We start from the raw sequence: 24,278 nt of genomic DNA, 5'->3' as shown, positions 1-24,278 counted from the left end.
ATGCGAGTCAACAAATACACAGGAATTCAAAATTTAGCAGACGTTAACATCTGAAGCCCTCGCTCCCACCCCTCTCGTTTTATGCCCACCCCCCGTCCTCTTGTGTCGCCCCGTCTCGTCACCCATCCAAAACCCCCTCCGCTTTAATCTGGCTGGTATTTATGTTATTCTACTCTTTATCCTTAAAGGGTTACAGTTGTAGACACAATTGTGTGTGAGTGTGCAAGTTATTCAGATCTAAAATCTGTTTATTCGATGATGGTAAATGATGAGTTAATCCGATCCTAATGGCATATAACAACAACACTGCATTTCCTGATTGCACGTACGTGTGTGTCATATATAGATATAATGCCATCAGAGCCTGCTGGTTGACAGCTGTAAGTACCCCCTACCCTTCACACCCCCCCAACAATCAGGGAAATCCAAGATCCACTCTCTGTAAGTGTGTGTACTTAGATATAATTTACAGACACAATTATCCTCAAAAGTGAGCTACATCTACAAAAAAAAAAAAAAACTCCTTTAGGGGACAATTGAGGATGTCCTAAATTGGAAAACTGGCTCTTAAAGCCGAAACTGTAATATTTGATTTATATGTAGTCTCACTCTACAATAATGTTGTATTCATAAACATTAGTTATCATCAAATAACAATGAACAATAATTTTTATTATTAACATACTTATTAAGCTTGGTTAATTTTTATGTCAAACTATTCTAATAAATGCTTAAATTTCTTTTATATGTCATCATTAGTTAATGCTGAATATGAACTAACTATTAACAATTGTATTATGATAAATTAACATTACTAAGAGTAATGTAAAAGATCATTATCCAATGTTAGTTCATGATACTTAATGCCAAAAAGTATGTTAACAAATAGAAACTTATTGTAAATTGTTACCACTTTATATATGTAATACTGTACAAATACTGCTAAAAGTAAAACATATTGTATGGGAAAAGTTGGGGCTAGACTATAGTAATTATAATTTAAGCACTAAACAAAAACGTTAACCTAAAAATGTGCTTCATGTGTTTCATCTAATTTAATTGGTTTGATCCAAGTCAAACTGTCTAAATCAACCAGATTACATTAGGTTACACCATCAAAACAAATTTTAAGGTTTAGATCAAGCAGAAATGGCTTCTTAAGGTAACAGTTGCAGGTTACCCCTTTTGACAGTTTATAAAAAACAATAGAAGTCTATGGTATGTTCCCATTAAGTATTTGTCTTTGTGGTTTTACAGCAGTTAGGATAGTCTACATTAGAGAGAGAGAGGACAGCTGGAATGACATGTGTCCAGTTCTGATCTGTGTAAGGTTTCTGCAGTATTTGAATGAACGCTCCGGCCCATCATTATTACACCCTTCCACTCGTTCCCCTTCCCTTCACACCTCTGCTTCTGCTATCAGCTCACTCGCCTATTTAGGTGTGTCAGCAGCTTTGCGAGGAGGGAGAGTGTGAAGTGTAATTTTTGCGTTTCCTGCAAGATGGAGGGATATATTTGGATCGGGGTAAAGCTATCGTGATACAGGACAATGGATCGCAGCTGTGCCCGATATGGGTCCACTTTTTATGCATGCACTGAGATTATGAATGCAACTGGAGAGAAGGGGATGGCTATTAAATATTATTTCTCTAGAGTTTAATGAGAAAAGACATTAGCTGGCACAGGAATTAGCAGGTGCAGGAGGTGATAATTGGACCGGCTCATGTGACTTCTTCTGTCAAGCTTAAAGGGACAAAATTACAAATCTATCATTAGTTACTCATGCAGCATGTTGTTCCAGACCTGCATGACTTTCTATCTTCTGCAGAACACAAAAGGAGATGTTAGGCAGTATGATAGTCTCAGTCACCATTTACTTTCCTTGCATCTTTTTTCCATACAATGAAAATGAATGGTGACTGAGGCTAACATTCGGCCTAACATTTCCTTTTCTTGGTTCAAACCTAGAGTATATGGCTTTCTGTCTCCCATGAAACACAAAAGATGTTAAGCAGTATGTATGTCTCATTCAGCATCAGTGTTGGGTAACGTTACTTTTAAAAGTAACTTGTTACAATTCTCATAAAATATTTAATTAATAAAAATGTACTTTTCTGCTATTCTCTCTTCTGCTGTGCATTCAATACAAATACAAGAACTATCTAGCGACATTACATGTCATGCTAGCTACTGTACAATACTCATGTCAAAACAACATACTAAACAAACAGATATTTAGAAAGTCTACAATCAGTAGGACTTCTCGTCATATATAAAATAAAAACTTAATAACTTGAATATATGATTTGTTTTTCCATCGACATGGCAGCCAACATGAATAATAAAGAATAACCCCTGTCTTACCTAAAGCAGAAAAGTCCAACACTTGAACCTGCATCATATATGTCATCTTGTGCCTTGCCCATCGATAATGTCAGAGTCAACTTAAGATGTTTTTCAGAAGTCAGGATAAAATTCAGTGGGGAATGCCAACCTAATATGTTCAAGGAATAAGTCTGATGAATAAATGAATATTTTTCACTCAAGTCATCTTAGTGCAAGCTTGTTTTGAGCTGATCCACTGTGCGGACACCACTGGTGGATCGTGTACAACTGAAGATGCGCATGTTGATACAACATGAATGGAATCGTTTTTAATGCTACCAAAATGTCCTCAAAACTTTATGTTTCACGAATCAAATAACTTGTTTATTATAGAACAAAAATGTTGAACGTTTTAAGAAATTAAGACATTTTGTCTGCATACACAAACCATGTAGTACGTTGCTCGCAGCTGCTGATCCAGAGTCAGCTTTTCTCATCCCATTGTCCCAGGTAAGGGGAGCTGTATCATGGAGAAGTTCAGCTGCATTAGTCAGTGAATTGTGCGAGTATTTCATCCAGTATATCATGCCGTGGCCAGTTGTATACTAGTCTTATTATCCCTCTGCCTAAACACGTTTACTGATTTTTTTTAATGCAACGTGTATTTATACATGAATCAATCACATTTCACCCAACTGAATATTAAATATTACATTTTAATTGAATATTGAATATTAAAATGTTAACACAGGGCAGTTCGGATGCAAACTGATCCTAGAGAAGTAGTTGCGGGCAACTTTAAATCAAAGCAATTCGAATGCACAAACAGTCAGCGAACATTCCACTTTCTATGTATCTGTATAATCATGCCGTAGCCATGGGAAGACTTCTCCAGCTTATGCCTGTGCTGTATTATACCACGAAAATGTGTTTACACACTTTTAAATGCAGCCTACATGAATAAATCGCGAATTTTTTTAAACTCTTGCTGTGATTGTCATGTAAAGGTGGGTAGAGTAGCTAAAAACTTTACTCAAGTAAAAGTACAATTACTTAAAAAAAGAATTACTCAAGTAGAAGTTAAAGTAATAATGTTAAAAATGACTTGAGTAAGAGTAAGAAAGTATCCAATAAAAAGAATACTCATGTAGTGAGTAACTCATTACTTTCACATAGAACGTAATGAATGTTACTCTCCTATATTCTAGTACATGATACACATTTAAGATGAATTACAGAATGATTATTATTATTAATAATAATATTATTATTTATATCACTGTTATTAATGGAAATTGTCATAATTCACCATGTTGTTCCAAACCTATATGACTTCTTTCTTCCATGCATTAAATTAAAGGGAAAGTTCACCAAAAAATGTCTCTCACTCTCATGACTTTCTTCTGCTGTACACTAGATTTTTAGAAGAATATCTCAGCTCTGTTGGTCCATACAGTGCAAGTGAATCGTGACCAGAACTTTGAAGCTCTAGAAAGCACAGAAAGACAGCGTAAAAGTAATCCATATGACTCCAATGATTTTCATAAGCAATATGATAGGTGTGGGTGAGAAACAGATAAATATATATAACTTTATAATATATAAAGCCCTTTTTTACAATTAATTTTCCTCCCTGTCCAGTAGGTGGCGATATGCACAAATAATTGTATCACTAAAAACAAGAAGAATGTGAAAGTGGAGATTTATTAGTAAAAAAGGATTTAAATATTGATCTGTTTCTCACCCACACCTATCATATCCCTTCTGAAGACAGATTTAACGAGTGTCATTTGAATCCCTTTAATGCTGCCTTTATGTGCTTTCTGAGCTTCAGTGTTTTGGTACCCATTTACTTGCATTCTAGTGTAAACTAACAGAGCTGAGATATTCTAATAAAAATCTCTGTGTTCAGCAGCAGAAGAAAATAAAACATCTGGGATGGCATGAGGGTGAGTAAATGATGTGAGAAATGTAAATGTTAATTATTCCTATAAGGAGATCGTTTACATCACCTTAATCATCGTTTACATTCACTGCATGTTTTTTCCCCTCCATTATTTGAAAGGGAATGGTGGCTGAGACTGTCAGTCCCTAACATTCTGTCTAACATCTTTTGGGTTTCACAGAATACAGAAAGTTTCTTGGGGTTGGAAGAACATGAGGGTGGGGAAATTATGATATAATATTAATTAAAGGCTGAATTATCACTTTAAGGACAATTCTGAGATTCGGATGAATCTGTCAATTAGAAGAGAAGTTTGGAAACCTTTTTGCAGTAATAATTACAGTGGAAAAACGTGAACAATATCACACAGTTCCAAATTATATATAAAGTTTAATTATACACTTAAGTAAGATCTTGCTTTATTCATTACTTCACAGAACACTGAACACATTCACATTTATGTCTTGTGTGAATTTAGTTTAATGTAGTTCCAGCATTGTTAGTGTCAAAATAATTTAAATAATTCATTTTAAACACCAAGGGGGTAAATTGCACCTTATCTCTGTGTTTTTTAAGCGTGTTGTCCATTAGACAACTTTGCACAGTCGATGTCGGGGCAAAACATTTGCACTTAACGTGGATGTTTACCAGGATTTATACAGTAGGGACTGATATGTTGCAGTGCTGATATAAAAATGTAAACTGAGGTCAGAAGAGCCTGTTACAGATTCACGCAGAAAATGAATGAGTATCACCATGATACAGACAAGCCCACATTATAACAATCTCATTGTGTTTTCTTAAGTTTTAAGGATAAAAAATACTTTTCTGCAATTTTAATCTTGAAATGTATACTTTTCTTGGTATTGTGTGGAGTGAAGAACTTTTTGGTTTTGCGCGCTTGCTGCTGTAGTGTTGAACAGCTGTGAAGTTCCCATTCAAATATCTCAATAAATTACGCATTTATTAACACTTATTTAATTTAAATCAGTAATGTAAAGACAGGAATGCAACCCATTGTAAATAAGTAAAAGTAAAAAAAAATCATCACAAATTTACTTAAGAATGAAAAGTACCCATCATAAAACACACTCATAAAAGTACATTTCTCCAAGTTACTCAAGTAAATATAAAACAGTAAATGTAGCACATTACTACCCACCTCTGTTGTCATGACAATGGCAACGTTTATGACAGCTGCTCATTTAAGCTCCAGTGCACAAAAAAAATCCACCGCTACAAAATAAGTAGTACAACTGGATTCCACATAAGCGTTCAGATTTGCATTCCTTTACATCTCAGTGTGGGCTAAAAGAAGACTTGTTGTGCTCTGCCCATCGCTGATAAGCATGGCCCATACTCTCTAGAACTACAATGCCCATCATGCACCTCCTTGAATATTTTACTGATTTATCACAATACGGGTAAAGGAGAGGTGTTCAAAAGCAACACGTTACTTATTTAAAAAAATAACTCTGATATTATGGACTAAAATATAAAAATATATTGCATTACTTAACTCGTTAAAGTTATCTGATTACGTAACACATTACTTTTTGACATTCATTAAATCTTTTGTCCATACAATGGAAGTGAATGTTGACTGAGGCTGTTGTTTGTCCTAACATCTTTTGTGTTGCATACAAGAAAGAAAGTCATACAGGGTTGCAACAACATGAAGATTATGAAAAACAAATAATATATATATATATATATATATTTTTTTTTTTTTAGCAAACTGTCGCTTTAAAATAACCAATGGATGGGCATATCTGTTTGTACAGCATTCTTCTGAAGGGCCATCTGAAAAACTTACAGCACTGACATCACCTCAGTCTCTTCTTGATCTTTCTGTTTCTCTTTCTCTGTTTCTCTCTCCCTGCCTGTCTCATCCTCCCTGATATTGCTGTCTTTGTGTTGTATTGTCTCACCCTTTCCTTTGAAGTGTTGTTTACTTGTGTGTGCTCTCGCGGTTTTTACACTCAGACAGCCGTTCCTCAGTTGAGTCCTGCTTTTGTGTCTTTTGTTGCGTTCTCCGTCTCCACTTTTTTGAGCCTCACTTTTATTCTACTATCACCTTCCCTCTTTTCACCTGTGCGAAGGCCTCAGTTAATGTGCCCATGTGCTGCAATGTTCTTTAAATGTTAGCTGAGCATTGGCGCGATGTTATTACTGCATTTCCCATATGGCCAGAGAGGTGAGAGAGTCGGCTTCCCTCTAGCAAGATTTATTGGACCCATATCGATGTCTTTGGGTGTTGCCGATTGATTTGACATGGCCAACATTGTTTTGGGAGCCTGGGGGGAGGTATTTTGTGTGAGAACGTGGCCTAATGAAACTCTATTTCTCCCTTTTGCAAAAAACATTAGCTTTTGCTCCCAAGCTAGAGGCCTTAGGGTTGTCAGGGGTGACCAGCATGGTGCTAGGCAACCTGGTCTAATTCGTCCCATTTGGCTGAGCGCGGTTTTGCAGGGAGTATTGTTCCTGAGTCAAAAGAAAACTAGCCGTGTAAACGTGACCGTTCAGCTGGGTCTTTAACTCCTACTACAAATCAAAAGCGTATGTTTGTCTAGAATAGATGTTTGATAGTTTGTTCTGTCTTACATCTGTGCATAGTTATGTAATTTGAGAATTTTAAAATACTTCTCTTGCTTATTTATTTCTGCTCAGTTGGCGATAATCCTGATACACACACACACGCATACACACATACATTCCCCCTGGCACTCACACACATATCAAAGTCTGTCCTTGTCCGCAATACTGTATCCCACTGTCTCCCCAGCTGTCACCATTCACACACACACACACACACACACACACACACATACACACACACACACACACACACACTGAAGCTGACATACTTATGTTAACAGACATAAATGACATGATAACATACATTTATTCTTTTGCTCACAGAAGTTTTAAGATACAGTACATAAAAGTCCACTAAACCACAAGCATGTTTAACTTTATTCCCGAGATTTGCCTTTCACACATGCACACACACACACACACACACACACACACACACACACACACACTCCTCCACTTGTGGGCTTGGTTATCTGGGTCAATGCCTGTACAAATCTCATTACACTCCAGTCTGCCATCCTGATGCATTATGGGTAACGTAGTCCTGACCCAGTATTTCAAACAACATCTCTGGCACAAGCTTTACTTTGACTTTTCGAAATCCTGTCTGCATGAAATTGAATTTGCAGGTATACTCTTTCTCTGGCGTCTCTCTGCGCCTTTTGTTAAATGGTGTTGTATTGAGTAGCTCACAGAGGAATGTCGATAGTGAAAAACGATCTCCGTCGCTCATTATGCACTGTGTTATCATTTGAAACCCCCGTAGTCTCGCTAGAATCATGTTTCACATGGTTTGAGGGTATCATTGTCACACCTCAGGACAGGTACTTTCTCACACATCCTGCTCAAAAACACACTGTGCATCTCTTTTTTCGGGGTCCACAATAAAGTTGTTTTGCCCTGAACTGCAGGATCTAATGGGCATCTGTTTTGAACAGGAGGTTATGGATTTCTGCTAGCGAAAAATCAATACCCACTATTCTGCATCCTCACCACATTTGAGTGTGTGTGCAATTGCAAAAGTGGTTCTTTGACAATTTTGTCTGTATGTTTTCTTCAAGGGCTTCTCGGAGTCTCTTTGCAGATTTTCTCTTATGTCTAGGATGTGTTACAAAATATTTTCCCTCAGGGTTAGATACTAAGTGATCCTCCCCAACAGTGTTCTTAGTTTTGTGTTACAGTCTCTCCGTGAATTCGGGAGTGTGGGCATATTTTGCATATGTCTGTGGGAACACAACACACCTTTATTGACACGGCTCTATAAAATGCTGTTTTATCACCCTCACCCTCAGCTACTGTGTGATCAAAGAGAAAGAACTTCTCTTAAACAAATAACGTCTGGATGCCAACACATGGCATGTACACACACTAAATTTAATCATGGCTTGAGCTCAAATCACAATTTTTTCTGGTAACTCAAGATTTGAGAAAGTCTAATCCTGCTTTTGTCTTCTTTTGTTTTGCTGTTTGCTTTTTCAGTCTGTGGTTTTATAAGTACAGATAAACAGAATTTGTGAATACACACATTGACACGCAGGTACATATAGTACACAAAGGCTTGGATGTTGTTGGTTTTTTGGTTGTTGGTGGAGATTATACAATCTGTTTTAGTCCCTTTCTTTTATTTAAGTGTATACTGATTTATAGCTTGGTTTAAGGTGTATTACAGACATTTGTTTGGAACGAAATGCATTTTAATGCATGGATTGTCACACACTGTTGTTTGAAAATGTAAAAATGGAGTATGGCTTGTTGAGCAATGTCGGTAAATTACAGTATGATCTGCATTCAGCTGTGTGAGAGCCCGTGCAGATGTTTGTAATTATTTGCTGTTTGTTATTTCCCGTCATTCTGATACACAATGAAGAGCGATTACAGTGGTCAGGGTTATTGACCCGAGGGAGTCTTCAATCACTCTACACACACACACACACACACACACACACACACACACACACACACACGCACACACACACACACACACACACATCGCATGCTGGTGTGGCTATCCTTATGAGGACCCCACACACACACAAATAATCTGAAACCTTTATAATCTACTCCTCCCTCCATCAACCTTCAATTAATGATTTCTGTGGCTTACCATCCATTTCACTTCAAACAAAACATTTATTCAGGCATGTGTGTGTGTGTGTGTGTGTGTGTGTGTGTGTGTGTGTGTGTGTGTAGGGCTGGGTATCAGCAGCCACCACAGGATGCATATTGAATTCACTTGTTACAATTCGATATATCATGATACATAATGATATCATGATTCAATTCCAATTCACAAGCTTTTATTTCCAATTAATTTGGGTATGTTTTAGTTATAATATCCATTTTGCGTACATACAGTATGTAAGAAACTCTCTTTCAGCTAATGCTGTAATACATACACTCACTGAGCACTTTATTAGGAACAATTATAGACCTATTCGTGCAATTATCAGCCAAACGTGTGGCAGCAATGTAATGCATAATATTTTGTAGATACTTGTGAGGAGCTTCAGTTAATGTTCACATCAACCATCAGAATGGGGGGAAATAAATCTGAGCTCGGTGATTTGGAGCGTGGCATGATTGTTGGTGTCAGATGGGCTGGTTTGAGTATTTCTGTAACTGCTGATCTCCTGGGATTTTCATGCACATCATTCTCTAGAGTTTATTCAGAATGGTGCCAAAAACAAAAATCATCTAGCAGTTCTGTGGATGGAAATGCCTTGTTGATGAGAGAGGTCAACGGAGAATGGCCAGACTGGTTCGAGCTGACAGAAAGGTTACAATAACACAGATAACCACTCTATTCTAAAGTATTCTAAATTAAATCTGGAGAATAAAATCATCAGAAGTCCTGCCCTTCATTATTTCACATGTAAAATTCAGGTCTTTACAGCTATTATATAAATGTTTGTGAATGCGATTTTATGTATTCCTTAAATAAAATTTTCTATATCCCTAGTAACATGAATAATAGAACACTTCCTTATATTTAAATGCTATATTAAATGGCTGGATTATACATGCAGTTGGAGACATGTAGAGAAGGCATGAGGAGAAGATTCCTACTGTAATGTCTGTCTATTGATGTCACTCAATGGACTGATTTATTACTAACTCAACATTTAACTTAAAGGTGGGGTATGTGATTTTCTTTTTTGACCATTTTTTCAAAATAACTTGAAATCCTATTCCTAACCCACTTACTGGCTGTAAATTAGAAGCACTGAAATGAAAATTAAGCAATTTAATCATCTGTGGAACGGGCAGGACTCGAAAAACTCCAGCCAATCATTTTCAAGACCATCTAGAATCATTGGACAGAAAATGTGTCAATCAAACGGTCGTACCATGCCCCCCTCCCCCCACCACCCTGGCGCGCGTGTCCCGTTCGTGCGCATACTCAAAGCTCGTGACCCAGTAACAGGAAGCGATTGTATTTATGTATGGAGAATAGAGCTTTTATAGTGCTAGTGGGGTTGTTCCACATTTCTATGAATCCTGTTTTGAATAGAAGACCGCTGTACAGACGCCAGGGCTGGCGATGTTCTTTTTTTTTTTTTACAGTTATGAGAAAAAAAGCTCTACACCTTTCAAGAGTGGTATGCGACCCCCTCCTCCTGCTGTGTCAACAATTTGCTCTGAAAAATTGTCTGACAGGTGAATGCACTGTTTGACTAGTGAGTCTAGAACACTGCTAGAACACTGCATCTGAGTTTTCGCTCGTGCATGATTGCGCGTCCATGTTTTTCGAATGGGTGGAGTCAGGGCCAGCGTTGGAGGAGAGAAGGTAGGACCTTAGAGTTGTGTATTTTCAAAATCTGCCGGCCGTTTTGCAAATCACATACCCCACCTTTAATACCTGCATTATGCGACATGCATCAACATAAAGTGCATTTCATACTCAACATATATTCAACATTCGGAAGCTGTACATAACTATTGAAGGTATAACCTTTCTGTTAAAGTGGATGCTAGAAGGGATGTCATAACACAACATGAGTGTTTTAATCATATGCAGAAATTAGGGGTGTGACGAGATCTCGTGCCAAGAGATCTCCTGATATTAAAATGTGACGATATTTCTGATCGGAGTGAAAAGCTGTCTCACGTTATCAGCATGACGGAGTGTGAGTGTGAAATTAGCATAGAAGATGCCCCTTTTAAATCATTTGTGTGGCAGCATTTTGGGTACCCGGTGGAAACAATAAACGGCGACAGAGTGACAGACGAGACATGAACAAAATATGTAAGCACTATAAGAAAATAGTGCCGTACACCACAGCTAACACAAGCACTATGCAAAGACACCTACAGAACCACCACAGCTCTCAACTAAAATCAACCAAGCCTGTGAAGGAAACACTGAAAGGCCAGACAACACTGACAAATGCCTTTGCATCTCAACTTCCACAGTCAAGTGCTAGAGCCACGACAATAATTAGAGACATCAGCATTTTCATTGCAGCTGATATGAGGCCATTTTCCGTGGTGGAAAATCTGGGATTTCGGCGAGTTCTACACTCATTGGAACCAAAGAAAACCATCCCATCACACACGCATTTTACTCGCATGATGGTCTCGAACCTCTATAAATAGTCCAAAGCCAGGGTTGTACAGACCCTGAAAAAGGCAGAAAGCATCGTTATAACAACCGACAGTTGGACTTATAGGGCTATGCAAAGCTATATCACAATTACAGCCCACACAATCAACAGTGACTGGGAAGTGGTAAATGTTGTACTGCAGACTCGCCCACTTTTCGAGTCCCAGACATTATTATGGTTGCACTTATTGTTTGCACTTAAAAAATAAGAGTAAGAAAAATGTATTTATTATTTTTGTTATTTATACTGTTTTTATTTTTGATGTTTAATTTGGAAAGGAGTTCAGTTAGAAGGTAACACACAGCTTCAATTAGAAGTTAGAAGCTCATGCATAGTTCATGCACAGATATAAGGTCTGAAGAGACTCATGTGAAATCATACAGGAGAGAAGCCAGTCAGTTGAGTTTGTTGAACATTTTCCAGTGCTTGCATATTGTTCTGTCTTTTACTGGATATGATAATTCATACTCAGAAAGTAGAATTGAAGTGACATTCATTACAAGATGATTAGTTAAAACATTTCAAAATGCACCTGCATTGTTTTGCATTTGTGACATTCAGTTGAATTAAAGACTATTTTTCCAGTCATATATTTAGTCATTGAAGATTTCTTAAAAATAGTGTTAAAATATTGTTTCGTTCTTGTGAACCCCTTATTGTGTATCGTCTAGTCTCGTGAGCTAAGTGTATCGTCACCCTAGCGCAAATCACACATTTTTATATACAGAGGAGGGCAACATAACTTTGGCAACGAACACTGCAATCGCTTTAGTTATTGTTATATGTCTGTCCGAACATAGCACTTAGTTTCTTAAAGACGGAAGGGAGTGTGTCTGTGTGCAGTTTCGGGCTCACCTGCGGCTCTGTACACACCGTGCTATCTATCTTTGGGTGAAGTCAGTTTAAAGAAATAATCAAACATCAATATATTACCAGTATACAGCACTCACATTGAGCAGTGTCTGCGAACAGTGCAGGTAAAGGTTTAAAGGTTTTATGACCATCGCTGTTATGAATGACTGCAAAAAGAAAAAGTTTGCAGACAGGAAATTTGAATGACACAGGGACTTCTATATCTTGCAGCTTGTTTTCTCAGCTTGCCATTTTTAACTTCACACTAACGTGTGCAGAACTGTGATATCAACTGTTTTAACATACAGTTAATAGGACAGCTTCTATCTGATTGAAAGTTGACTAACGTTTAACAGGCAGAGCATGTCTACAGAGCGTTACAGGTGCATTAGCCAAGGTTATAATTGCACATATCTATTTGGCGGTTTATGCCAAACTGTATGATCCAGATGCGTTATTAAACTAAAGATGGGCTGGAGCAAATGCTTACTGAACCATGGGTGGTGAACCGTACGGTTTGTTTTTTTACCAAGAACCTAAATAGCATGCGAAATGGAATCATGTAATCTAATTACAGAGTATTATTATGATTTTAGTTTATTACTTTATTGTGTAATGTGCTTAACATGGAATGTATACTTTTTCCAAATGTTTTTATATAAATAAGCCCAGAAAAGACTGCTCTGTTGCATGATTGCTCTGGTCTATTTTAGACGTTCGGCCTGGGGAGGGGCGTGGCCGAAGGTCCCCAGATGGATGTACTTCCATCATCCAGGAGGGGACGTGAAGATCTACCATCTGCCCGAGTTTGGTGTGGATATGGACATGCCCGACCATGCTCAAGTCCACAAAAAAGCATGTCAAAAGGAGATGTTAGGCAGCATGTTATTCTCAGTCACCACTTTCATTGCAAGTGAATGGCTAAAATGCTGCCTACCATCTCCTTTTGTGTTCTGCATAGAAAGAAAATCATAGGGGTTTGGAACAAACAATCCAAAATATGGGTGAACTATCATTTTAAGGAAAGGTGGTGAAGCTATTGAAATACCAAATTACATTTTACATTACATGTAGCCTATTGATTTGGCTGACAGTTTTAACCAAAGCAGCTTGTAGTGATTTCAAGGCACATGTTATCTGTTTGTGTGTTCCCTCATGACCTAGGCATTGCTAGTGCACTCTACCAGTGTAGCTAAGAGAACAAGATAGACATTGTATGCCTAATCTACTATGAATATTGAGTTTCACTGCTGGATTGTTCATAAACACTTAATAAATGCTTAACAAGTAGACAAAGGTCTTAAAAGCAATATGTTTTACCTTTAAAACACACTAGTTTGTGTTTGAATGACTTATAAGACAGCAGTGAAAAGGTGTTTTGTGTGTGAGTAGAGAGACAGCAGTGGAATGCACTGTCCCAGCTTAATGCTTTCCTCAGGAGCGAGCTGGCATGGCGCCCCTGCCATATGCATGTGTGTTTATGCTTTATTGTGTGTTTATGTGAATGTTGGTCTGTGTTTGGTAATAAATCGTAAGCCCACACAGACACCACCAATCTAGCAGGGTCAGGGGTTAAAATGACTTTGCACACATGCGTGTATGCACAAACATACACACAAAGCTGGAACTCTGCACTGAAAATGTATGATTGAAAAAATAACCTAAAGGCCCTTAGTGCTATTATAATGCAGAATGAATAATTTAGTTTGTCTGTGACAGGGATTATCTAGTGAATGCCAGATTCAGTGTTTTATTTCTGTCTATTTTGTAGATGTCTGATGTATTTGCATTAATGGGTAGAAGCTGTCAAATGCTCTGGGAGTAAATTGTGGTGTATTATTGTATTCTAAATTGTTTTATATAATTTATTAGCATGTTTAGTGTCCATGTTACGTATGAAAAATCATTACACACACATTCTCTGAGAGCCAAGCATTTGCATGTAAATTAGCATGTAAATTCAAAGCATTCAAATGCTGACTGCAGGAAGCAACACAGTGACCCTTAGAAAAGAGTACTTTGGCAGTGCCATGGTGAAGTGATAGTATCAGATGGTCATACCATGGTACGTGGATATTTACCATGGAACTTAATGTTTACCATATATATATACTGCGATGTATGTTATATACATTGCATCATATGCATTTTTACCGAGCAAACAGGTCTGTGGGTGGTGCTGTCAACATGGGACTGCATTATATCCTGCAACACCTCGACAGACCTGGGACTTAGGATCCTTTTTGTGGACATAAGTTCAGCCTTCAATACCATCAAGCCTGATCTTCACTCAACCAAACTGACCCAGCTCTCTGTGCCAACTACAATCTTTCAGTGGATCAACAGCTTTCTGATGAATAGGCAGCAGCTAGTGAGACTGGGGAAAATCACATCCGGGACCCTCACTATTAGCACTGGTGCTCCTCAGGGATGTGTTCTTTATCCACTGCTCTTCTCTCTGTACATGAATGATTTCACTGCAAATGGCCCCTCTGTCAAGCTCCTGAGGTTTGCTGACAACACCACATCATTGGCCTCATTCGACGGTGACAAATCTGCATACAGATGGGAGGTTAGCTGGCTGTCTGGGTGGAGCTGAACATGCTCAAAAGAGTGGAGATGATATTGGACTTCAGGATAAAGCCCCCCCGCACTCCCCCCCTCACCATCCCGAACAGCACTGTGGCAGCAGTGGAGTAATTCAGCCTGGGCTCTACCATTTCTTAGGACCTGAAGTGGGACATCCACATAGACTCCATTGTGAAGAAGGCTCAGCAGAGTTTGTACTATCCTTTGCCAGCTGAGGAAGTTCAACCTGCCACTGGAGCTGCTGACTCAGTTCTACTCAGCTGTCAGAGTCTTTCCTGTGTACATCTATAACTGTCTGGTTTGGTTCAGCCACTAAATTAGACAGAAGGAAACTATGAATATCATTACGTCAACATTCAGCACACAAAATAAAATCACATCATGTCCTAGTGATATTATTTGCGCAAAACCACGCCATGGTCAATAAACGAGTTGCGACGAACTAAACGAAAAATTATTTCAGGAAGCGTCTCAGTTGTTGGCCGCACAGCTATGTCATGGCTACCACTGGGTGGTAAGACATTTCCCTTCCAACAGTGTAGGGAAAAGTAAAAAAAACACATAAGTAACTACAGAACCATCAAGGAAAAGTGGAAGTGGTCGAACAAATGGATGTTATCTAAACCGGCAAGCAATGGGAGGGAGAGTGGAGGATGGAAACGTTAACTCTATACTCTGCTTGAAAGCATCCCTTTTTTGGTTGACCAGCTACTGGAAAGCTTGCTACTAAAACAACCAGGCCAATTTAACACTTAAATTTGAGTAAAATCACCATGCAACAACTGCGCAGTACAATGAGCTAGTAGCTAACAGCTAGCGGTCGTGTTATTGTTTATTGTTTTGTGTCAGTTTAAGATGATATCACGGTTGTAGAGGTGGCGCAACTATGACAAGCAGCCTATAATCCCACCCACGTTGAGGCTGCACTAAACAGCAGTGGAAAAGCAAACTCAGAAAGTACAGTAGAGTCAAGTTGAACCGTAATATGCAGTGGAAAAGTACCATTACTGTGTTACATTTTTGTACAGGTTACCCAATCCTGTGATACCGTACATGGGGTGAACTAATTAAATACAGCTCTGTGTTCAACTGAAAACACATTATATTGGTGTGATAAAAGGCAACAAGCAGAACATTTGTGTTTATATTAGTGTTCTCTGCATGTGTGTGATGGATTTGCATGTGATAAAGTAATTTAACAGGTTGAAATTTAGCTTAATCAGGCTTGATATTCACAATGTTCGCTTGAACTAAATCTGAACAAATGGGGAAAAATATGAAAATATATTTTTTTAGAGTGATGATGTCAGGGGAATTAACTTTAACTGAAGTCATATTTTCTCTTTTTTATGTTTTTCCTCTTTGTGTTTGAGAGTAACAGCATGGGGTGAGTAGATAATAATGCTATGTTGTTAGTTGTACTTTTGAATCAAAGACTGAGGTGATTCACATTAACAGAGGAACACGTGAAAGCGACTGTTACTCACCATTATAACATTTTGGCAACTAATCTATAGCCATTGGCTCATTATAGGAGCTACACATTGTGCTGCTTTCCAAAAGAGATAATGAATCCCTTTATGAGCTGAAAAGCTCTAATAGTTTAATGTGCACTTTGGTTTTAGAATTTATTTATTTCCTACTGGTGTGTTTTTCTGTTTAGATATATGTGTGAATGTGTCTGTCTTTCTGTGTATTTGTGGCTGTGGAAGTGCACATGAGTTGCACCTACGTTGCCAGGCACAAGAAGGAACGTTTTTGAGTAATGGGGCCATTAGGGTGAACTAACCCTTATAAAAGTCATGGAAAAGGGGGCAATTATAGGCAGGCAGTACAAAAAGCAGCTATGCTCGGTTCAAAGTGGGGTACTAAGTGCCACATCCATCTGAATTCCTTTGCAGAAAGACACAGTATGTCTTGGAGACCATGCAACTCCAAACATCTACATTAAGACAGCTATTTTATGCTCCCTCGCGGGGGTGGGAGGCCTAAACAAAAGTATTTTCCCATTACTTCCCTCATTTATGTCTTGCTGTTACTAAAAGATAGCACCAGTTGTGGCCGGCTTATATTAAAAAGAGGTAAGAGGCCCGTTGGGAGGGAGAAGCGAGGACATTTTGAGTGGTAAAGCTGTGAAGAGGGAGTGAGAGAGATTTTCTGGAGTTGGTGTTGAATGCTAAATGCTAATGGCTGAAAGAGATTGCTTACAGAGCACATCAACTAGCTCACTAAATCCTCAGCTTGAATGTGTTTGTGTCTATGTCTTCATTTGTGCTGTTTTGGAAAAGCATACAGGTATATAATAGAGGTAGACCAGTTTATAGGTTTATCTGCATGTTTGGAGCAGATGTTGGCAAAAAACAAAATTATAATAATCCTCACTTTAATGCACATTTTGTTATTTTGATGAGATAATCATCAAGTGTTGATGAAAATGGTAAAAACAATGCGTGAATATGGAAACAGGCCCCAACAATACATGGCATTTTCATCTTCACCTGGTATACAATAATAAAAAGCTTAATCTGGTGACTAAAAATAATACTTTACCAAAAAGTTACCAGACTTGTTTATAGTTAAAAGTAGGGATTGGGATTCATCAATAATATTCTATTATTTAAATGAAGGTAATTAATGAGAAAGAGACATTGTAAAATATTTTTTTAGTCATAAAGGTTGCTTCACCATTAAAAAAAAACAAGCTTATAATTATAATCAAAACAAGCTTATCATGTCCTGTGCTTTTTTTTTTTTAATATTTAAACAAGCAATGTGTGAAAACAAAAAAAGAATAGAATGAAAGCATTTCAGTTCATGCAAAGTGAAAAAAAAGAAACAGCAAATGAAGTAGACTGACGCGGTTAACATACAGGATGAGTATAAACACTCGGCATAGTTATCATGTTTATATTATATCTCATGTCATGTTTTTGTACAGAAAATCAAGCATATCCACGTGCTCAGTAAACTATACTCATTTATACACACCATTTTAAATGATGGAATGTCCCTTACCCTTATATGGAGTTGATCATTCATGCTTTTATTTCGTCACGTTTAGACTATTGTAATTCTCTTTTTATTTGTTTTAACAAATTTTCTCTGAGCCGTCTCCAATTGGTGGAAAACGCAGCAGCCAGGCTATTAACAGGAACAAACAAAAGGACTCATTACTCCGATCTTATTTATTCTTCACTGGCTTCCAGTAAAATATAGAATTGATTATAAAATATTAGTTTTAACTTTTAGAGCACTTCATGGACAGACCCCTAAATATATTGCCGACATGTTGACCCCTTACTCTTCCTTCCGCACTCTTCGTTCCTCAGGTCAAAATCTCCTGATGGTCCCCAAAACCCGACTTAAAACTCAGGGAGACTGCTCTTTTCAGGCAGTTGCTCCCAAACTGTGGAATGCCCTGCCTTTGTCGTTGCGTGTGGCTGATTGTGTTGATTCTTTTAAAAAACAGCTGAAGACACTTCTATTCAGTCACGCTTTCAGTTGACTTAGTTATTATGTTGTATGCTTTGTATAATGTTTCTTAACTGTTTAAATTGTTATTTTTCTACATGTAAAGCACTTTGTGATTTTTATCTGTGAAAGGTGCTATATAAATAAAGTTTACTTACTTACCTCAGGTAGCAAAGTCTTTCTGCCAAGATGCCAAGTTTGTTGTTTACAGAAGCGTCGCGGGGATTACGTTACTACAGGGGTGCTGCTTTCTGACAAGCTGCACATATACTAGAGTAAAATGTACACTGCTTATCCAGTATATTTAAACAGGAACCGAACTTTCTCACAGTAAGCCACATTCTCACAATTACCTGCTTTTCTGGTGTTCATCTGAAGATACTGACTGACAGAACCGTTTGCTCAACAAATGTGATCAACTTGTGTCCACACTCAACAGCACCACCCAGTGCATTCTGTTATAACTGCCAGTTTTATTTAGTGTGTTCAGGATTTAACATGCATCTCACTGTATATATGGCCAGCAAAGCAAAACTTTGCGAAATTGGAATAGTATTTTTACTATTCGAATAAATATTGCAGAATGAATATTCGACTACTCGTGCACATCCCTAGTTAAAAGACCTGCATTATGCACCCAATCTTAATTTTTTTGTTGTTACTGTTGAGATTTTTTGGTTGCACCTGTGATTTCAAATATTTTGGACTCCTGTAGCCTCTATCCAAGGGATGTCCCATAACAATAAGTACATTTTTGACACATTCAACATTTTTCTTTAAAAGCGATTAATCGACTGATCAGATACCGTCTTTTCTTCCCATTAATGTTATGTGTATCTGCCAAATCTAACATCGGTCAGCATCTAGTACTCTATATAGTTACTAAATTTAATTCCCTTTAAGTTTACTCTCAAGGGTCCACTCATATTCACTTTTTCTTTTAAAAATCGTTTTGGATTATTTTAACCAAGACCAATGAATGGAGTCAGACTCTCTTCTTGCCTCTCAAACATGTCTGTGGTCTCTCATGCACACACAAATTCGCATAAACACATAAGTGTATAAACCCTCCTAAATCCCCACCTTTCCATTTAGCATTTTGATAAATAATTTTCCATTTCATTGGTCAAGGTGACTGAAAGTAAATAGTTTTTTCTTAATTGCCTCTTATTTAGATTGAATCGTCTCATCACAAATAAATCATTAACCTGTATTTGCCTCTTGCTTTAGCGATATTAAAAGATCAGATATTTCATGTTGCTGCATTTCTCACATCATCAATACTTAGCAAATAACAACTGACATAAATGTCAGACCCTTCATTTGATAAGAACAAGGTTGATGAGTTTAATCAGGTCTAGAATATTATGGAACCAATAATACAACCTTCTCACACCAAATCTAGCTGGAAGAACTTGGTTTGTGGAATAACTTTGTTGCTGTTGTATTTATCCAAATCATATTTGGGTTTGAGGACCCATATGTCTCTTTGTTGTCGAGTGCTTTCAGAAACAACACACACAAGTTAATTAAATTAATTATTTAAACAATTTCTGACTTAAATTAAATCACCCATATAATTAAATGCATTTTCCACTGTTTTGCTTTAACCGTTTTTACTTGTGAGACGTGATGAGTAATGCAGCTTTTATGTACCGCATTAAGTTTTCAGGGGGTGCGTAAAGATATTGCGATGAGAAGAAAGACTCAAAGAGTCTGTTTTTCCCTGTTAGAGAAACAGAGCTCGGTAATGGAAGGAGACAGCGCAGTAGACATATAGCGCCTCTCTGCTCAAGAACACCCTCCCCCATCCTCATGAAAACTGTACAAGAAAATGCAGCTGCAGGCGAAACTGGTGCAGCCATCTAATAAATGTGATTCGTGCACTTCGTGAAGCCAAACCGACATGCACACACCCCAAGCATCTAGCTCACACCTGCACCTGCAGAGTGGGAGATCTGCTGCCATTAGGACAATCATGTTACATGAAATGCATTATTCAATGAGGGGTACCAATACGCCAGGGGAAGGGAGTCTTTTCATTTTGAAGGGTGAGAATTAAACAATATAGAGCCACTTTAAGCAAGCAGCGTACGAGGACAGGGAGACTACCAATATTAACAATCAGATAAATGTAATAATTGCTCACCCCTTCAGCAAGTCTTTATCTAATAATCAGTAATAAGGTCTCATTGGTTGCCATGTCTAATAATAATGACTGATTATTTTAGCCTACTGTATTACCCTGAGAGGTCCTCACATAATAAATGGTGATTCACGAGTGTAAGATGTGTAATTTACCTACAGACCTACCCAATTACTGTAAAGCACATCAGCATTTTACCTCACACATATGTACGAGAATTGCACACACACACACACACACACACACTCCTGGGATAAACACCGAAACGTAAAAAATAGAAGGCCGGCTATGAGGGAGAAAATTTGTGATGCCTGTGCTCACTGGTGTGTTCCTGTGTTATTTTTCTGTGTGAGAGAGGAAGTGCTCTTCAAATGGAAAATTGGTTTTATTGCTATTTTATTTTTGGCTTAGTGCCATTTTTAGCTGAGAGAGAACAGGAAATGCTGGGAATAAAAAGGGGTAGTGGAATCAGGTAGTGAAACAAGCTGGACTCAAACTTGTGTCCCCATATGAACACCAAGTCTGTGTGTGCTAACCACTACTCCTCAAATTAAGGCTGTCCAATTAAAATTGGAAATGTTATTATTCGCCGATTTTTAAGCTAAAAATGCACGTTCAAATGCAAAAACTGTTGACTTTGGAGACAACGTTGGTTTAAACATCTGGTGATCACTGATGTCTATTTGAAATATTGCCTTTAATATTAGAATATAATTTGAATTTTGCTAATATTTAAGTGAAACTTTTAAATGTATTTTTTCAGCCCTGTAGACAGCCCTAACACCCAAAGATAGTTTATTAAATAGATGCAGTGCATTTTATAACTTTTCTGACAGCACTGGTTTATATTATATTATATATCATATTACATAACTTATTTTGACTCTAAATTCTAATTGGGTGAACCATCCAGAAGACATTGTAAAATGATGATAAACACACACACACACACACCAGTAACCGAAGATTCTTGCTGGGCAACTGCAAACAGCCTAGTTATGCCAATGAACTATTCTTGACAAAATCAAATTGATTCTGAATTTAAATGTAGAAAGTGTAACAAAATGTAACTGTCTATTGGGACCTTATTGTCTGTTATCATATGCTGTTGCCGCCACTTTTAAGGAGGTTTTAGGCACTCCGTTTTGCATTTTGCAACCTCTTGTGTCATATAACTTTAATAAACTCCTGTCGATAATTGCAAGTCCACTGCAGCTATACAGTGTCATGTTAACGTGCAGTGACAATTCACGTGCACCTTCCACCTGCAAGATAATGAGTGCTGCCGTTCTGCTTGAAAGATGAAAAATGTCAGACAAATGAGCCCGTCAATACAAACCTTCTCTCAAACAAATGTGTTCTGATAGGAGAGTGTCTCCACGTCTCTCTCAGTGCCGGGCGTGTAATTGTTTTTCTCTGTTCTCTAATTGCAGCATAATAAATAAAGCACATTCATGGATGTGTATGTCTGTACTCCTAATGCGATTCCCTTCAGTGCGGTATTGCAGAAACCCCTCAACTCTACTTCTCACAGTTTTCTCTCTTTTCCCCTCATCCCTCTCTCTCTTTGTCTTCTCGTCCTCCTGTTCCTCCGTTACTCTGCACACCTGGGGGCCTGCAGGGGATGTCTCAGCATGAATAATGCAGGAGAGCTTTATAAATTGTCCCTCCTCTCCTTTACACTTTTTTTCTCAGTTTCTTTCTCTAGCTCTGTCCTCCTTACTCTCTCTCTGTCAGTTTGCACTTTTCATCTCTTTCTCTCCTTGTCCTCACTTTTCTAGTAAAACCATTATTCCCTCGTGAAGTGGGAATGTGATTTTGTATAAGCTTGTTTTTGTTTGTTTTTTAAAGATGTTTGTGGTTTAAAAGCAAAGTAGGCTTGCACTCAGTCCACTTTCATTCTCTCTCTGACTCTCTCTCTATGCAGTGGATTTTGTGGACTGTGGCAGAGGTTCCGGCTTGCGCTTCGAGAGCGGAGACCCAGCAGATTTTCGGATAGAAGCCGATGGGACAATTTTCGCCGCACGAACCCTACAGTTCTCCGATAGGATGGGGCGGAGCTTGGAGATTAAGGCCAAAGACATGAACTCTCAAGAACAGTGGCTGGTACATGTAAACTTCACTGAGTCAGACAAGGTATGGAAGTCAGGCGTGAGCTGCCGTGCACTACGACTACACATTTTAGCGAGTCAACACCCACCAATACATATGTAAATTAGATGAAAGCGAGCTTATCTCCATTGTTGATTCATACTGCTCTGACTGATGGGCCAACACTTGATTAGTTTGAGGGTAGTTCACAAGCATTTGAATTTGTGTGTGAACATTTTAAATGAACTTGTGCATCAGACTATTTCAAATGTCTGCAGAACAGGTGCTTTGTGAAAGCAAAAATAGTGATTCACCAAAATAAACATTCTGGACACACTAGGTTGAAAACCGAAAATTATTATTTTAAATGATACTTAGTTTTTAATAATTCAATTCTAATGTTATTATTAGGGATGCACTAAACTACACATTTCATTATAAAGTAGACAGAAAAGAATTACATAAAAAATGTGTAGCCTATTAAGAAAACCTTTATTGTCAACTACTGTACTGGATAATGCAGCAGCAAAATTAACAGTAACTCCAGTGAAAATCTTCAATGAACATAAAGCTAGGTTTATTGGCCCATTTTCTTTTTTTTTTCTTTTTTTCACATTGTATGTGGACCTGGAATGTGAAATGGATCCTTTAGCTGATCTCTTTTGTGTACACTTTAGTTGTCAAAGGATATCATAGTACTCGGTCAATTCAAATATTATTGTAATTTGTAATATATTATTAATGTTATTATTAATAATAATGAAAACAGTTATATTATACAGTAGTAAAATGTCAGTCTTATCTTTAAAACCCTCTGGCTTATATTTTGGCAGAACACTCCAGGAAGAATTTTGAGTTTCTGTATGTAGGCTAGTTCACAGCAGTTTTAATATGCTTCTCATCAGGTGAAATGTCCCTCCGGTGCCGTTCTCAATGCATGTTATAAGCAAACCAAACTATCTTGCGTCTGCATCTGAGATGGAGTTCATATGGAGTGCTACCATATTGCGAGCCTCTGCGCTAAAAAATATAACAGCGCAACAGGAGCCACGCTCTTGCTAAATGTGCGTCAACAACAGATCAGTACATTCAGTGAACGAGCATGCTGCACATACAGTATAGTTACTTATTAAACGCATCCTTTGGGATTCACAAAACTATTGTATGGCTTCAAGAGACTTTGAATATCATGCACAAGTCATATAGACTGCTTTAGTGGTACTTTTATGTTTCTTTAATGAGCTTGACAGTAATAACCATGACACATATTAACAAGCAATACCGGAGCACAAGAGAGTGATCACTTCACTTCTGACTTTAATGTTGAACATAAACAATGTTTTTGCTCCATGAGAGTGTTTATGTTACCAGATTTTAAAGTAACTGTTTCTGTTCAAATTTTCGGCCTCTTTTTGTCTTTTGGCCAAAAACAGCATATTTTTAAGCGATTTTTTTTTCTTCAAAAATATACGCCGGCCAAAGTTTTGATTCATCTCATCGCCAAACCCTCCAGTTTTTTCCAGATATATTTGGCTGTTACTATTTTAAACAACATATCATTGCCTAACTACACTGGTATGCAGTTTGTGAAAACAGGAATTTTCCTCCTGCTGTCACCATGAATAAAAAAAAATCTACCTAAAGCTGAACTAGGTAA

General features: G+C 37.8%; 1 protein-coding gene across 1 annotated transcript in view; it reads left to right on the top strand.

The window, feature by feature from the left end:
• Positions 1 to 24,278, top strand: part of cdh2 (cadherin 2, type 1, N-cadherin (neuronal)) — a 61,788-nt gene that overhangs the window by 11,553 nt on the left and 25,957 nt on the right. The window contains exon 3 of the mRNA XM_052095294.1: positions 22,458 to 22,666. Coding sequence (XP_051951254.1) covers positions 22,458 to 22,666 — 209 coding nt within the window. The remainder of the gene's footprint in view (positions 1 to 22,457; positions 22,667 to 24,278) is intronic.

This window comes from Xyrauchen texanus, chromosome 28, assembly GCF_025860055.1.
Source record: "Xyrauchen texanus isolate HMW12.3.18 chromosome 28, RBS_HiC_50CHRs, whole genome shotgun sequence".
In the NCBI taxonomy this organism is placed as follows: Eukaryota; Metazoa; Chordata; class Actinopteri; order Cypriniformes; family Catostomidae; genus Xyrauchen; species Xyrauchen texanus.
This window is presented reverse-complemented; position numbering and strand designations above follow the sequence as displayed.